At 35.5% G+C, this 16,836-nt stretch overlaps 2 protein-coding genes and 1 pseudogene across 2 annotated transcripts; all 3 read left to right on the forward strand.

Moving 5' to 3' along the window:
• Positions 1-7,974: 7,974 nt before the first annotated feature.
• Positions 7,975-9,058, forward strand: LOC132254800 (G-type lectin S-receptor-like serine/threonine-protein kinase SD2-5; annotated as a pseudogene).
• A 1,351-nt stretch (positions 9,059-10,409) lies between these two features.
• On the forward strand, positions 10,410-11,126 carry LOC104880854 (EP1-like glycoprotein 4). Its single transcript, XM_010658855.3, has one exon. It carries the CDS (start codon positions 10,452-10,454, stop codon positions 11,124-11,126), a length of 675 nt encoding a protein of 224 aa, XP_010657157.1. The 5' UTR covers positions 10,410-10,451.
• A 634-nt stretch (positions 11,127-11,760) lies between these two features.
• On the forward strand, positions 11,761-14,498 carry LOC100245340 (G-type lectin S-receptor-like serine/threonine-protein kinase SD2-5). The gene is made up of 2 exons (XM_010658770.1): positions 11,761-11,848; positions 11,948-14,498. Exons 1-2 carry the CDS (start codon positions 11,823-11,825, stop codon positions 14,349-14,351), a joined length of 2,430 nt encoding a protein of 809 aa, XP_010657072.1. The 5' UTR covers positions 11,761-11,822; the 3' UTR covers positions 14,352-14,498.
• Positions 14,499-16,836: the final 2,338 nt, after the last annotated feature.

Genomic DNA, 16,836 nt, shown 5'->3' on the forward strand with positions numbered 1-16,836 from the left:
AATGTTTCAGGCTTGAACTTTAGACTGAAACTGTGCTCTTCAACACAGAAAACTCTGCCGTGTGGGAGCCTTTCCATCACCCAACTGACTCTTTGGTTGTGGATCAATGGTTGCATGATGGGATGAAGCTGACGGCCAGTATGTCGGATTCAAATTTGACGGAAAGTTTGCTTTCAATTTTGCCTATAACTCACTGATTTGCTGCTCAGATAGAGTCCAATCCTCCGCAGCTCTATTACGAATTCAAGAGTGGAGGTTCCAACAGTAATGGAGAAGTTTTTATCTTTTACAATAACGGAAGCCTCTACCTGCCCACTTATGATGATGCCGGAAACGATTTGAGTTCTTTATATTGCTATTGCAGTATCTGCTCAATACATGAAGGTGGAGGCTGATGGTCATTTGCAGGTTTATCAGTGGAAAGAAACTACCTGGAAGGAGGTGCCTGATCTTCTGAAAGGAAATAAAGACGAGTGTGGATGCCCATTAGCATGCGGGAGATATGGTATCTGCTCACAAGGGCAGTCCTACTGTCCCCCAGCATCTACTAATGGAACGTCCTAATTTAGGACAATAAATGAAAGCATCCCAACCTCGGCTGCTCTGCATTTCCACCCATTTCTTGCCACTTGTCTCAATATCACACCCTTCTTGAGCTTCAAAACACAGATTACTTCCCTTTTAGTGTGGACATCCAGAATACAGGTGTACAGATCTGCAAGCAGGCCTGCCTGAAAAACTGTTCATGCTGTTGAAGAAAGAACTAGCCTTGAACTAGGGACTGTTAGAGCAGAAACTAAACAAGTAGAGATGACCAGTTTACAAATACCTTCTCTAAGGAATAAAATCAAACAGCTGGTACGCAATCAATCAAGATCAAGAACACAAGGGAATTATCGTGGTTCGATCAACTTGATCTACATCCACACTGATTTCCTGAAGCCTTTATTCAACTGAACCAACCAGAGATTACACAAGAATTGAAAGCAAAGAAATTACAGGCTTTTCCCCCAAGAACCCTCCTTACCTCTATTTCTCCCCAAGAACCCTCATCATCTCAGTTTCTTTCTATACAAGGTATCTAAAACAGACCTATGGTTATGGATTTGCAAAGCTCTCTTCATTTCTTGCTCTCTGATCTATACAACTGAAAATGCCCCCTTGTTCTGTTTTTCTCGAGACTGCACCTTTTATATCAGTCAAAAACAAAACAAACCTCTAACTAACTAACAATACTCCTAGCCCTTATTTTCAGCATTTATTGTTTGCTAGTTGAGCTTAGTCAGCAGCCTTGCCACTTGTCACTTGATAGTTGGCAAACTCTACAAAACTCCACCTTGACAACCTATTAAGTTGACAAGTGTTTGAACTACCTTCAGATCTTAGTACCTTCCCTACTAGGAAGTCTTCAGCAATCTCCCATGTTGATCAAATTCAAACAATGTTTGAACTTAGTCACATTTAGAGACTTAGTCAACATGTCGAATGGATTGTCTTTAGTAGGAACTTTTCCAACTCCAATCTCTCCTGCACAATGACATCTCTCACAAAGTGTAGTCTTACATCAATATGTTTGGACCTTTCGTGGAAGGATTGATTCTTGGCTAAATGGATTGCACTTTGGTTATCACAATATACAACAACTTTACCTCTATACATAGCCAATTCTTCTGTAATACCCTTCAGCCAAATTGCCTCCTTCACAGCCTCTGTCATTGCCATGTATTCAGCTTCAGTGGTTGAGAGTGCTACCACTGACTGAAGGTTTGCCTTCTAGCTCACTGCTCCTCCAAACACTGTGAATACATATCCAGTAAGAGACTTTCTGGTGTCAATGTTCCCAGCATAATCAGCATCTACAAACCCTTGTAGCTGAGTTCCCAACTGACTATTACCTCCATAAACCAGCCCCAAGCTTCTAGTACCAGCTAAGTATTGAAAAAGCCACTTTACTGCTTGCCAATGTGGCTTTCCAGGGCAGCTCATGTATCTACTTATCATGCTAACTGCATATGCAAGATCAGGCCAAGAACACACCATAGTGTACATCACACTGCTCACCATGCTAACATAAGGTATCCTTTCCATAAACCTTTTCTCTTCATGAGTCTCAGGTGCTTGTGTTATGGAAAGTCTAAAATGTTGTCCTAGAGGAGTACTCACTGTCTTTACATTATTCATCTCAAATCTGCTTAGCACCTTTGAGATGTATGACTTTTGAGAAAGCCTAAGTACCCTCTTGCTCCTGTCTCTTTCTATCTCCATTCCCAAAATCCTCTTGGCTGAACTAAGATCTTTCATTTCAAATTCAGCCTTAAGCATCTCTTTGACCTGCTCCAAGTGTCTTCTCTCCTTACATGCCACCAGCATGTCATCCACATATAGTAAAAGATATACCATGTTGTCTTCAATTAGCTTAAAATATACACATCCATCATGGCTGCTCTGATTGAAACCAATATCTAGCATGTACTTATCAAATCTCTTATACCATTGCCTAGGTGATTGTTTTAGGCCATAAAGAGGTTTTTTAAGTAAACATACCTGACCATCCTTGATTCCTTTCCTAAAGCCTTCGGGTGGTTGCATATAAATCAACTCATCAAGTTCTCCATGCAAGAATACTGTCTTCACATCCAATTGATCCAACTCTAAGTCTTCATGAGCTACAAAAGCTAACAACAATCGAATTGAACTGTGTTTGACTACGGGAGAGAATATCTCATTGTAGTCAACACCCTCCTTTTGTGAAAACCCCTTAGCCACCAGTCTTGCCTTGTACCTTGGAGCCTCATCCCCTAGTGTCCCTTGCTTTCTTTTGAAAACCCACTTGGAGCCTACTAGCTTTCGGTCCTTGGGATTAGTGACTAATTCCCAAGTCTCATTTTTCCTTAAGGAATCCATCTCCTCTTGTATAGCTTTTACCCACTAATCAGCCTCATTGCTATTAATGGCTTCTTGGTATGTTTTTGGCTCCATATCCACTATTTCTTCAACTACACTCAATGCAAATGTTGTCATCTCAGCTTGGCCATATCTCTTGGGAGGTTTGACTTGTCTTTTCTGTCTGTCTCTTGCCAGACTATAGGATTCCAGCCCTTGAGTTGGTTCATCTTGTCTTTCATATACTATTTCTTCTTGAACTGTTTTTGATGAAGTCTCTGTAGACTTTTCAGGTTGCAAAGTCTCATGCTCCACCTCAAACTGTAATTGATCTGACCCTTCCACATCTTTGGCTGGAGTTCGTTTTGACATATCTTGCTCATTAAAAGTTACATCTCTACTAATTATACACTTCCCTTTGCCTTGTGTTTCTATCCACAACTTGTAACCTTTAGCTCCTTTCGGATACCCCAAGAAAATACACTTTACAGCCCGTGGTTCTAACTTATCTGTTTTGGTATGTACATAAGTCGTGCATCCAAAAACTTTGAGATATTGATAATCTGCAGCTTTGCCAGTCCACTTTTCTTAAGGGGTTTTGAATTGTAATGCTGATGATGGGCTCCTATTGATCAAATGGACAGTTGTTTCTGCAGCCTCAGCCCAGAAAACCTTTGACAACCCTGAACTTGACAGCATGCATCTCACTCTCTCCAAAATGGTCCTATTCATGCGCTCAGCTAGGCCATTTTGTTGAGGTGTATATCTGACAGTTCTATGTGTAGCTATGCCTTCCTTTTGACAAAATGAATTAAAATCATTTGATAGGAATTCAAGCCCATTATCTGTTCTCAACTTCTTCACTTTTCTACCTACTTAAGTTTCAACTAGAATTTTCCACTCTTTGAACTTTAGGAATGTCTCACTTTTATTTTTAAGAAAATAAATCCACACTTTCCTAGAGTAGTCATCAATAAGAGATAAGAAGTACCTTGCTCCACCTATCGACGATACCCGTGATGGTCCCCACAAGTCAGAGTGTATATAGTCCAGCTGGTTTTGTGTTTCATGTACTGCTTTGGCAAACTTCACCCTTGTAGCCTTGCCAAACACACAATGTTCACAAAAAGGAAAATATGTCAGCTTGTATTTTCCCAGCACTCTTTACTTTTCTAGCTCTTGTAGTCCCCTGTGGCTAATGTGACCAAGCCTCTGATGCCATAGGCTAGTTGTCCCCACATCCTCCTTCAGCATAGTAGAAACTTTGCCTATCACAGTCTGGCCTATAAGAGTATACAACCCATTTTTTATTGTCCCTTTCATGACAGTAAGTGAACCTCTAGCCACTCTCAAAGAGTTAGGTTCTGACTTGAATGTATATCCTGATTTATCCAGCATTCCAAGTGAGATAAGGTTCCTTTTTAACTAGGGTATATACCTAACATCTTCAAGAACTCTTTCAATGCCATCACAGTGCTTGATCCTAACAGTACCAGTACCTAGAATCTTGCAATGTTTATTGTTGCCTAGCAGGACATAACCTCTATCAACTTCTTTAAAGTCTTCAAACCAAGCTTTGATATGGCACATGTGAAAAAAGCACCCTGAATCAAGTATCCACTCCTTGCTCGAGTCTACTTCTGCCACATTCAGCACCTTGGCACTGTCATATCCATCCAAAATCACAGCAGCATCACCCTCATTAACGGTTTTCTTGACTGTGTTTTGTCTTCTATCCGGGCAATCCTTCTTGAAGTGCCCTTCCTTGTGACAGATAAAACACTTGAACTTCTTGGTCTTGGATTTTGATCTGGACTTTGAATTCTTGCCCTTCTTTTCTCGTTTTTCAGATCTACCCCTGATGTTTAAACCCTCACCTGACTCCTCCTTGGGTTGTTATTGTTTCTATAATTCTCTAGCATGCAAAATGGATTGCACCTCATCAAAGGTCAGGCTATCTCTCACATACATTATGGCATCTTTCATATTAGTATATGATGCATCTAAAGAAGTTAGTAACAGAATTGTTTTATCTTCATCTGATACTGTGATATCAATATTTTCCAAATCCAAGATTATCTTATTGAAGTGATCAAGATGCTCTTCAATTGACATACTTGGGGTCATCTTGAAAGTATATAACTTGATCTTCTTATGTAATCGGTTTGCTAATGACTTGGTCATGTATAGGCTCTCAAGCTTGAGCCACAACTCAGCTGCAAACTTTGCTTTGGCCACTTCTCTAAGCACAGTATCGCCTAAAGAAAGAATGACTCTACTTTTCTTACTGTGGACCCCGCATTTTTAATGATGCGTTTCCACTCGATCGGCGAGACTCGCTTTTCGTTTATTTGGTGAAGAATATGTTTCTTAGAAAAGACTTAGAGTCGCCACTTACTTTTATTTATTTTTAAAGGGGAAAACAAGTAAGAACAAAACCCCTAGATGGACTCCTGATTTATTTTTTTTGGAAAAGCTGTCTGCGAAAAACCTGAGTTTGGGTCCGGGGATCAGGTTACTTATTGGGAAGGTACGATAAAGACCGTAGCACCCCTCTAAGCCCCTAAAAAAAAGGGTCTCTACTAAATAAGGTGAAGCAAACATGACAATTATCTAGGAGATCAATGGATACCAAAATGATCATAGTTAAAAAATAAGTCATGATAACGAAATATTAAACAAAGTGAGAGTGAGAGTGTACCTTATTAGCAGGTAATAAAGTGCTGTAAAACTTTCCTCAAGCACTGATATGCCTCTTCTAGCTCTTGGTGCCGTCACCCAAACCCAGTAGCAATTCCCCCCAACTCCCTTCTGCTTCCTTTTTTCTCCTCTCCGGATCCTCTTTTTTCTCTTTACCTCTCCATTCTTTAAATCTGAATGCTTTTGTTCCAAAACCCCTTCCTCTCCCTTTCCAGATTTCACCCTTAAGACTTCCCTACAACCTCCCATGTAGCTCTAATTTCCCACAGCCTCTTCGGGAAATGCCCCCCACTTTTTCTTTCTCTCCAAGAAAAATCCCTTTTTCTACTCTTCCTTTATTTGTTTTAACAATAACAACTTTTTTAATCCCCATGCTTCTTGCTGGCTTTTGACTTTTAATTTTTTCATAAAATATCTTTTTTTTTTCTTCTTCTTCTTATGTAGTCCACCGACTCTCCTTTTCTATTATTTATTTATTTTTTTATATAATAAAAACAAAGTAAATAAGGCAATAAAAAAACATAATACAATAAAAAAAATGAAAATAAAATGACATAGTAAAAGCATAATATAACTAAATAATAATGGTACTAAGAATAACAAAGGTAATGATAAAAAAAAATGATTATAATAATAATAAGGATAATAAATAATAATAATAATATTGATAATAATAAAGACAACTAATAATATTGGTATTAATAATAATATAAGATCCCTAGTCACTTACAATTTTCTGAAAATAAATAAGTGGATCAATGAACAAATAAAGCAGGAAAAATAAATAAATACCACACGCACATAACAATAATCTAAATATTAAACTAAAACACAAATGAAAAAAAAAAAAAGATAAAACGAAAATAAAAATAGAACATCAAGCTGATACAATTAAACATCGAAAACTCATCTCAGGCAACCCAAATAAAATAATAAAGAAATATCAAGCTGAATACTCACCTAGTCTTAAAAATTCATCAATCAAGAAACTAATCTTAGAGAATTAAGCTTACAAAAAATAATAATAATAATAATAATAAAATAAAAAATAAAATAATAAGAATAATAATAATAATAATATAAAAAAAAAAAATCCAAGTGACCTGGGTGACCTAAGTGGAAAGTGTCAAGGTGAATTAGGTGGAAACTAAACCAAGGAGGTGTCCAAGTGATAAAAAAAACGTGCTAAGTGACTTAGGAGTGTACCTACTGGGCCAGGTGTATCTAAATGGGCCTAGGGTGCAAAAGTGGGCCTAAGGTGGTGCCCAATGGGTCATCAGAGAATTATTGTAAAGTATCAAACGGACACGTAATAGAATATGTGCTAGTAGGACAAAATAGATGGTCTACACTTACATAGTACTGGGCGGGTTTTTCTCTCCAAGTAAGGCATCTTGGAGCCCCTGTTGAACCAGCAATGCCCTCATCTTTAGTCTCCATAACCCGAAATCATTTTTGCCCGTAAACTTTTCTACATCGAACTTTGCAGTCCCCATTATAACCCAAAGCTCTGATACCAATTGTTGAAGAAAGAACTAGCCTTGAACTAGGGACTGTTAGAGCAGACACTAAACAAGTAGAGATGATCAGTTTACAAATACCTTCTCTTAGGAATAAAATCAAACAGCTGGTACGCAATCAATCAAGATCAAGAACACAAGGGAATTATCGTGGTTCGATCAACTTGATCTACATCCACACTGATTTCCTGAAGCCTTTATTCAACTGAACCAATCAGAGATTACACAAGAATTGAAAGCAAAGAAATTACAACATTTTTCCCCAAGAACCCTCCTTTCCTCTGTTTCTCCCCAAGAACCCTCCTCATCTCAGTTTCTTTCTATACAAGGTATCTGAAATAGACCTATGGTTATGGATTTGCAAAGCTCTCTTCATTTCTCTCTTCATTTCTTGCTCTTTGATCTATACAACAGAAAATGCCCCCTTGTTCTGTTTTTCCCGAGACTGCACCTTTTATATCAGTCAAAAACAAAACAAACCTCTAACTAACTAACAATACTCCCAGCCCTTATTTTCAGCATTTATTGTTTGCTAGTTGAGCTTAGTCAGCAACCTTGCCACTTGTCACTTGATAGTTGGCAAACTCTACACATGCAAAGCTGCTTTGTTTAAGTGCAATTCAAATACTTCAATTGGGCATTGCTGCCTGCTATCCGAAGTCTTTTCACTCCAGAAAATGGATGGAACATACAATTATGGCACATCTTTGTTTCTTAAAGTGCAGACCAAAACAGGGGATGTTGGAAACATGATTGGGAAAAAAACAGGGCATGCTCGACTGGTACTAGGATCAAGTCTTGGAGAGTTTTTGGGTGTGTTTGTTTGCATTGGTGCTTGCCTTTTTCTTTTATGAAAGAGAAGAGGCTCCCTGGAACTTGAGGAGGATTATTTAGACTGGATACAAGGAATGCCCACAAGATTTTCCTATCATGAATTGAAAGCTAGCACCAAAAATTTTAGTTGCAAGCTTGGGGAAGGAGGATTTGGTTTGGTGTTCGAAGGGATTCTAAGCAATGGAATGAAAGTTGCAGTAAAGCGCCTTGTAGGCTTAGAGCAAGTTAAGAAGTCATTTTTGGCCGAAGTTGAGACAATAGGCAACATTCACCATGTCAATTTGGTAAGAATGATTAGATTTTGTGCCGAAAAATCACATAGTCTGTTAGTCTATGAGTACATGTGCCATGGATCCTTGGATAAGTGGATCTTCCACAGAAACAAGGACCTTACTCTTGGTTGGCAATCAAGGAAGAAGATCACACTTGACATAGCCAAAGGACTGGCCATCTCCACGAAGAATGCAGGCAGAAGATATTTCACTTGGACATTGAGCCACAAAATATCCTCTTGGATAAACATTTCAGAGCAAAAGTTTCTGATTTTGGATTGTCATAGCTCATTGACAAGGATCAAAGCCAAGTTGTAACAATAATGAGAGGAACACCCGGGTTCTTAGCTCTAGAATGGTTGAGCTCAGTCATCACAGAGAAAGTGGATGTTTACAGCTTTGGTGTGGTGGTATTGGAAATTCTGTGTGGGCGAAGAAACATAGATCAATCCCAGCTGGAAGAAGATATGCATTTACCAAGCATATTCAAGAGAAAGGCAGAAGAGGAGCAACTTGCGGATATAATTGATAAACACAGTGAGGACATGCAAGAACATGGAAAGGAAGTAGTGGAAATGATGAGGGTGGCTGCATGGTGCCTGCAAAGTGATTATGCCAAGAGGCCTTCCATGTCTGTGGTGGTGAAAGTTTTGGAGGGTTCAGTTGGAGTAGCAATTAAGTTGGATTACAGGTTTTCATATTCACCATTATCAGGAAAATATCTGGCCCAGGGGTACAAGGCTGCTAGTGCTACTCCTCCATTACTGCCATCCACTTTGTCAGGACCCAGGTGAAAGGGAGTCCCTCCTCTATGAAGTTTCATTGTAATTTTAGTTTGTATTGTCAGTGTAGGCCAAAATTCCTGGGTTTTGGATCTCCATTGTTTTAGCTTTTTCCAAGGTGAGAAGAGGGCCTTGGTTTAAAACTCTCTTAATATTTGAAATAGTGAAATTAATATTTGTAAGATCAAAAAGCTTCACCAATAATAAAGCAAATTTTCTTTTCCTTGGAGATGTTGTAATTTATACCTTAAGAAATGCCAGTGTTCTACAAGACTTTAGGGTGATGTAAAGCTCTATTTGAATTATGGTAGCAAAGAATGGGATGAATTACATTCTTCTTTTCTAAAATTTGCTTCTCAGGAATGTTCATTGTAGACTTCTAGTACTCAAAATTGAGTCATCCATGGAAAATGAAAATATCAAAGGGCAAGCATAGTCATCCATGATATGGCCTTCCATGACTAGATGAAAAAAATAATATTAAAAATAAATTCTGACTAGGGAAAATAATTGTGACAAAGTCAATTTAACCCTAAATCCACGCCAAAGAAGACTCTAACAAAATGTCCTTGACTTGAAGCAAACAGCCGGGTGAGAGGAAGAAGAAATACGAAATCATAATGTTTATAAAATATGTTAAATAAAATATTTTAATATTATTATTGCATTTTCTTTAAATTAATGTGACTAAAATATAAGGTAGTAGCTATTTTTCTTCTGCCACATAAAATTAATTGAAATATCTATTGTATATAATATTTCTAATACTTGAAAAAAAAATCAAAATAATTATTTTTAATCTAAAATCACTCCAAACAAGGTCTTAATATATCAACATTCATATTTTCCTAAGAGAGAGGGGCCAAATTTTAAACCCTTTATCCTTTGTAGCATTATTATAACTTGACTTGACCTTAAGATTATGTTTAGTTCCCGAAAAATAGAAAAAAAAGAAAAAAATTGCTAAAAAAAATTATTTTCTTATGTTTGGTTGTCCTATAAAATATTTCAAAGAAAATTAAATATAATTCAAATTAGTTACAAACTTATGGATTTTAAAATTATTTAATCTTTATATTGAGAAGTTAAAATAAATAAAATGAGTTTGAAGTAACAAATAAAAATAATTTATCATCTTTAACTCTATTTTTTATTTTCCTTCACTTTTTTTTTTTTCCTCTCTATTGTTTTTCCTTTATATTTTTCCTAAAATTTTCAAAAAAAATCAAACATAGGCTAAAATTCCACTATATTGTTTGGAAGAGAGACAAAATTTAAAACTTATGATTTCTTCTCAACAAAAATCCTTTATGTTTCATATCATTATTGTAGCTTGACTTGACCTTTAAATTCCACCGTGTTGTTTGCAACTTCGTCCATTTTCTTAATCTCTTGTTCCTTTCCTTCAATGTTGTGTGGGTGGAAATCTAAATCCAGCTTCTTAATTATCCGGAAAAGCAATGGCCTGGCATGGATTGGAGTCTTGTTATGTTGCTGTTCTTTCCGTCCTCGCTCTCATCTCTCTCTTTCGTGGTGCTACCCAAGATTCGGACGATTATCCTAATATTGCACGTCTTTCCAATTCATGGATTAACGTTCATCAAGAAATTATATATTACTCGGATGAGGCAGTCACTGTGCTGCCCATTCTTGACATCGAAAGCGAAGGTGCAGGGTTCTGCTTTGGATTCTGCTGCCGCAATTCAAGAGATGAATGCCTCTTGGCTGTTGTCATCTACCACCCCTACAGTTTCTACAGTTCCCTTCTTATAGGGTATCCAAGACTAGTGTGGTCTGCTAATCGGAACAATCCTGTCCGGGTAAATGCTACTTTACAGCTAGCTGGAGGAGGAGACTTGATCTTGAAGGATGCTGATGGCAAATTTGTTTGGTCCACAAACACAACAGGAAAGAGTGTTTCAGGCTTAAAATTGACTGAAGCCGGAGATGTTGTCCTCTTTGACACAAACAATGCTACGGTTTGGCAGTCTTTTGACCACCCCACCGATGCTCTACTTCAGGGCCAAAAGATGGTTTCAGGGAAGAAGCTTACAGCCAGCTTAGCCACAGATGACCCAAAATTGAGTCATCCATGGAAAATGAAAATATCAAAGGCCAAGCATATTCATCCATGATATGGCCTTTCATGACTAGATGAAAAAAATAATATTAAAAATAAATTCTGACTAGGGAAAATAATTGTGACAAAGTCAATTTAACCCTAAATCCACGCAAAAGAACTCTTAACAAAATGTCTTTGTCTTGAATCAAACAGGCGGATGAGAGGAAGAAGAAATGCGAAATCATAATGTTTATAAAATATATTAAATAAAATATCTTAATACTATTATTGCATTTTCTTTAATTATATTAGTGTGACTAAAATATAAGGTAATAGCAACTTCTCTTATGTCACATAGAAAGGAAATTGAAATATCTATCATATATAATATTTTTAATACTTGAAAACAAAATCCAAAAAAATTGTTTTTAATCTAAAATCACTCCAAACAAGTTCTTAATAGATCGACATTCATATTTTTCTCAGAGAGAGGGACAAAATTTTAAACCCTTTATCCTTTGTAGCATTATTATAACTTGACTTGACCTTAAAATTCCACTACGTTATTTGGAAGAGACACAATTTAAAACTTATGATTTGTTCTCAACAAAAATCCTTTATGTTTTATATCATTATTGTAGCTTGACTTGACCTTTAAATTCCACCGTGTTGTTTGGAACTTCGTCCATTTTCTTAATCTCTTGTTTCTTTGCTTCAATATTGTGTGGGTGGAAATCTAAATCCAGTTTCTTAATTATCCGGAAAAGTAATGGCCTGGCATGGATTGGAGTCTTGGTATGTTCCTGTTCTTTCCTTCCTCGCCCTCATCTCTCTCTTTTATGGTGCTACCCTAGATTTGGACGATGATCCTAATATTGTTGCACGTCTCTCCAGTTCATGGACTAACGTTGAACAAGAGCTTACATATGACCAGGGGGATGAGATGGTCACTGTGCAGCCCATTCTTGACATCAAAAGCGAAGGTAGAGGGTTCTGCTTTGGATTCTACTGCCGCTATTTAAGAGATGAATGCCTCTTGGCTGTTGTCATCTACCACCCCATCAATTTCCTTTCTATAGAATCTCCAGAACTAGTGTGGTCTGCTAATCGGAACGATCCTGTCCGGGTAAATGCTACTTTACAGCTAACTGGAGGAGGAGACTTGATCTTGAAGGATGCTGATGGCAAATTTGTTTGGTCCACAAACACAACAGGAAAGAGTGTTTCAGGCTTAAAATTGACTGAAGCCGGAGATGTTGTCCTCTTTGACGCAAACAATGCTACGGTTTGGCAGTCTTTTGACCACCCCACCGATGCTCTACTTCAGGGCCAAAAGATGGTTTCTGCAGGGAAGAAGCTTACAGCCAGCTTAGCCACAGATAACCGGACTGAAGGTATGTTATCACTTTCCGTTACTAATGAAGCTCTGGTAGCTTATGTAGAGTCCAATCCTCCTCAATTCTATTATCGTCTTGAGGGCTCGGATACAGACACAAAAGGTAAAACAAAACAAAATTATATCTTACTCGGGAATGAAAACCTCGATGTGATTATACATGGTGCTGAACAAAACCATCCAGATTCAAGGATTTCCATTCCTGCAAACTTGTCTGCTCAGTTCATCAAACTGGGGCCGGATGGTCATTTGAGAGCCTACGGGTGGAAAGATTATGACTGGGAGGCGGCTGATCTTCTGACTGATTGGTTATCATTTCCAAATCATCTAAGTGATGTAGATGATTGTCAATACCCGCTGGTGTGCGGGAAATATGGCATTTGCTCAGAAAGACAGTGTAGCTGTCCCCCACCATCTCCTGATGGAACAAACTATTTCAGGCCAGTAGATGACAACCTACCCAGTCATGGATGCTATGCAACTAAACCTATTGCTTGCGGCTCTTCTCAATATCATCATCTTCTTGAGCTTCAACACGTATGTTACTTTGCCTTCAGTTCTGACATTAGCAGTACAAATGTAGAAAATTGCAAGCAGGCCTGTTTGAACAACTGTTCATGCAAAGCTGCTGTTTTTAAATATACAGACGATCCTTTACATGGGGATTGCTGCCTTCTATCTGAGGTCTTTTCATTGATGACCGCTGATCGGGATGATATTAACTCATTCACGTTCCTTAAAGTGGCGGTTTCTCCTATTGATATTCAGAAGAAAAAAGGGCATGCTAGAGTTATACTCGTATCAAGTCTTGCAGCTTTCTTTGGTGTCTTTATTTTTATGACCACTTGCTTCTTTCTTTTCAGAAAAAAAAAGGATTCTATTGAATTTGAGGAGGATTACCTAGATCAGGTATCAGGAATGCCCACTAGATTCTCCTTCCAAGACTTGAAATCTACAACACAAAACTTTAGTTGCAAGCTTGGGGAAGGAGGATTCGGGTCAGTCTATGAAGGCACTTTAAGCAATGGTGCCAAAGTTGCAGTGAAGCATCTTGAAGGTTTAGCTCAAGTAAAGAAATCATTCTCAGCTGAAGTTGAGACGATAGGCAGCATTCACCATGTCAATTTGGTAAGACTGATTGGATTTTGCGCTGAAAAATCACATAGGCTCTTAGTCTATGAGTACATGTGTAATGGGTCCCTGGATAAATGGATCTTCCACAAAAACCAACATCTTTCCCTTGGTTGGGAATCCAGAAGAAAGATCATCCTTGACATAGCGAAGGGACTAGCCTATCTCCATGAAGAATGCAGGCAGAAGATATTTCACTTGGATATCAAACCCCAAAACATCCTTTTGGATGAACACTTGAATGCAAAAGTTTCCGATTTCGGATTGTCAAAACTGATTGACAAGGACCAAAGCCAAGTTGTAACAACAATGAGGGGGACCCCGGGTTACTTGGCTCCCGAATGGTTGAGCTCAGTTATCACAGAAAAAGTGGACGTCTACAGCTTTGGCGTTGTGTTGTTAGAAATTCTGTGTGGGCGAAGAAATGTAGACCGATCTCAACCTGAAGAAGATTTGCATTTACTCGGTATTTTCAGAAGGAAGGCAAATGAAGGACAAGTGTTGGATATGGTTGATAAAAACAGTGAGGATATGCAGGGACATGGAGCAGAAGTTATGGAGCTGATGAAGGTTGCTGCATGGTGCCTACAAAATGATTATGCCACGAGGCCTTCCATGTCCGTGGTGGTGAAGGCTTTGGAGGGTTTGGTTGATATTGAAGGTGACCTGGATTACAATTTTTCGTTTTCACCATTAGCTAGGGGCATTGCTCACAAGGTTGCTGCTGCTGCTACTCCAATTATGCCATCAGCCTTATCAGGACCTAGGTAAACGTCAACCTACCTAGCTGTAACTCTAATTAAAGTGTGATGCTTTTATGAAATTTTATTTAGTCTTTATTTGGTTGTAACTGAAAATTTGAAAATTTTCATTTTCACCTTCTCCCTTTTGAATTCAAGGAGCTTTAGTCAAAGTAAACAAGGTCATTGCAAAGACGACTGACAGCCGCATTCTCCAAGGCCCCACTTCATTCAATGTCTTGACCAACTGTTCCCAGGAGTGGAAAAATAAATAAATAAATAAAAATGATGAATTGACATCATGATCGCAATTTTGACTCATTTGGTATAAGTTAAACCCAATTTCATTTTTTTAAATTTAGGTTAAATTTAAATTATTCAAATTTTATTTATAATATGTTTTAAAAAAATTTAAAATTTATTCATATAAAGATTTAAATAATAAATAAAATAAAATTTTAAGATAGCAACAATATAATAAACATAAATTTATATATTTTTAAAAAATAAAAAATATATGAAATAATATAATTTGATATTTTTTTATTAAAAAAATAAATATTCTTTTATAGGATAAAATATAAAAAATTGAGTTAAGGTAGAAAAAACTTAACTCCAACTCAATTCAAGTATTGAAAATGATAATACAAACCAATCTAAAGATTTAATTGGGTTCGGATTAGGTCAAGTCAACCTCGAGTTGCACTTCCTAAAAAACATATCTCAACACAACAAATAATTATTATTTTTTTTCCTATTATAAAAAATAATAATAATAAAAAATATATATATTGACCATAAAAAAGTTATTCTTAAAAATAAAAAATAAGGTATTTTTAGAAAATATTTTTAATTTTTCACTTATTTTATGAGACTTGCCTTAAAAATTAATTATATAAATATGAAAAATAATTAAAAATAAAATATTACATATAAATTTATTTTTAAAATATATCAAAAAATGTAAAAAATTAAAGTACTTTAAATTCTCAAACAAATTTTTATTTTATAAAATGAAAATGAATTTTAAAATATTATTCTCAAAAAAATTTTAAAATTTTTACATTCTTTTTTTAAGAAAATTATAAATTTGAAAACCATTTTGAAAATTGAGTTGGTTAACCTATTTTTACTTTTTGCTTCTCAAAATTAAAAATAAAAATAAAAAATAAAAAAAGAAAAAGAAGCATAAAAAATATTTTTGAAAATTATCTTCATACAAGGATAAAAATATAGTTATTATTATTATTTTTCATCAAATTACCAATCTGAATGTGTCACAATATAAGAGTACTAAAAAATTATAGAAATTCACTAAAAAAATTTAAAAATCATCACAATCACAAATGTGTGGACCCCGCATTTTCACGTGCATTCCCACTTGACGGCATGACTCGCTTTTTTATTTGTTTAGTGAAAAAATTGATTTTTAGAAAAATACTTGGAGTCGCCATTTATTTTTATTTTATTTTTGAAGGGAAAAACAAAATAAGAAAAAAAAACCTTAAGTGTGACTTCAGAAGGAAAAAAAAAACAAGTCTGTGAAAAACCGAGTCTGGGTTTGGGGGTCATGTTACTTATTGGAAAGGTACGGTGGTGAGCCGTAGCACCCCTCTAAGGCCGTATACATATGGTCTCTACTAAACTAATTGAGGAAATTATGGCAATTAATTAATTAATCATGGATACCAAAATTAATAACATAAATCAATATACACAAAAGTGATAACAAAATAAAATGACAAGAATGTACAAAATAAATGACAATAGAATTATGCAAATTGATTTATTGAACTAATTAAAAAAATATTTAAAAAAATTAGTTTTTTGAAAATTTCAAAGGATTTTATTAAAAACAATTTTGAATGGGTGATTTCAATTTATTTATTTACAAAACATTTTCTTCAAGTGATTTGATTCAATTTCATTTGTATTTAATTTTCAAGAAAAGTTATTTATACTTATTGTATCAAAAGAATTTATTACAAAATTTCAATTTGGGTACAAAGATTATTTTTACTTGTTTTAGAAAATAATGAATTTTTACAATTTTATTTATAAAAGTATTTTGATTCATTTTCATTTCTTAAAAAAAAAAGTGATTTTTACAAATTATTTAAAACGATATAACTTTATTTTCAAAAGAAATTTTAATTAAAAAGAAAACAAAAATTTAAATACTCTATTTCTGAAAAACACATTTAATCCCATTTTAATTAAGGAAAAAGAATTTATTTAAAAAAAATATTTTTAGACAATTCAATTAAAAATTAATTTGGACAATTTTATTTACAAAACAAATTTTGAACAATTTTTATTAAACAAAGAAATTTTTTGACAATGTTATTAAAAACAATTTTTCGAATTCTATTGAAAACAATTCTTTTGGATTTTTCTAAATGCATTTTTGTGAATTTTTATAAATAAAAAAAACTTTCTTTTATTAAAAATAATATTTTAAAATTGTTGTTTTATCAAAACACATTTACTGAATTCTTCCTTTCGTTTAAACAAAA

Source organism: Vitis vinifera, chromosome 12 (assembly GCF_030704535.1).
Source record: "Vitis vinifera cultivar Pinot Noir 40024 chromosome 12, ASM3070453v1".
Classification (NCBI taxonomy): Eukaryota; Viridiplantae; Streptophyta; class Magnoliopsida; order Vitales; family Vitaceae; genus Vitis; species Vitis vinifera.

Coding starts and splice junctions, on each gene's coding strand:
- LOC104880854 (XM_010658855.3), top strand. CDS start 10,452: ATGGCCTGGCATGGATTGGAGTCTTGTTATGTTGCTGTTCTTTCCGTC.
- LOC100245340 (XM_010658770.1), top strand. CDS start 11,823: ATGGCCTGGCATGGATTGGAGTCTTG. Junction 11,849..11,947: donor TGGCATGGATTGGAGTCTTG/GTATGTTCCTGT, acceptor ACGTCTCTCCAG/TTCATGGACTAACGTTGAAC.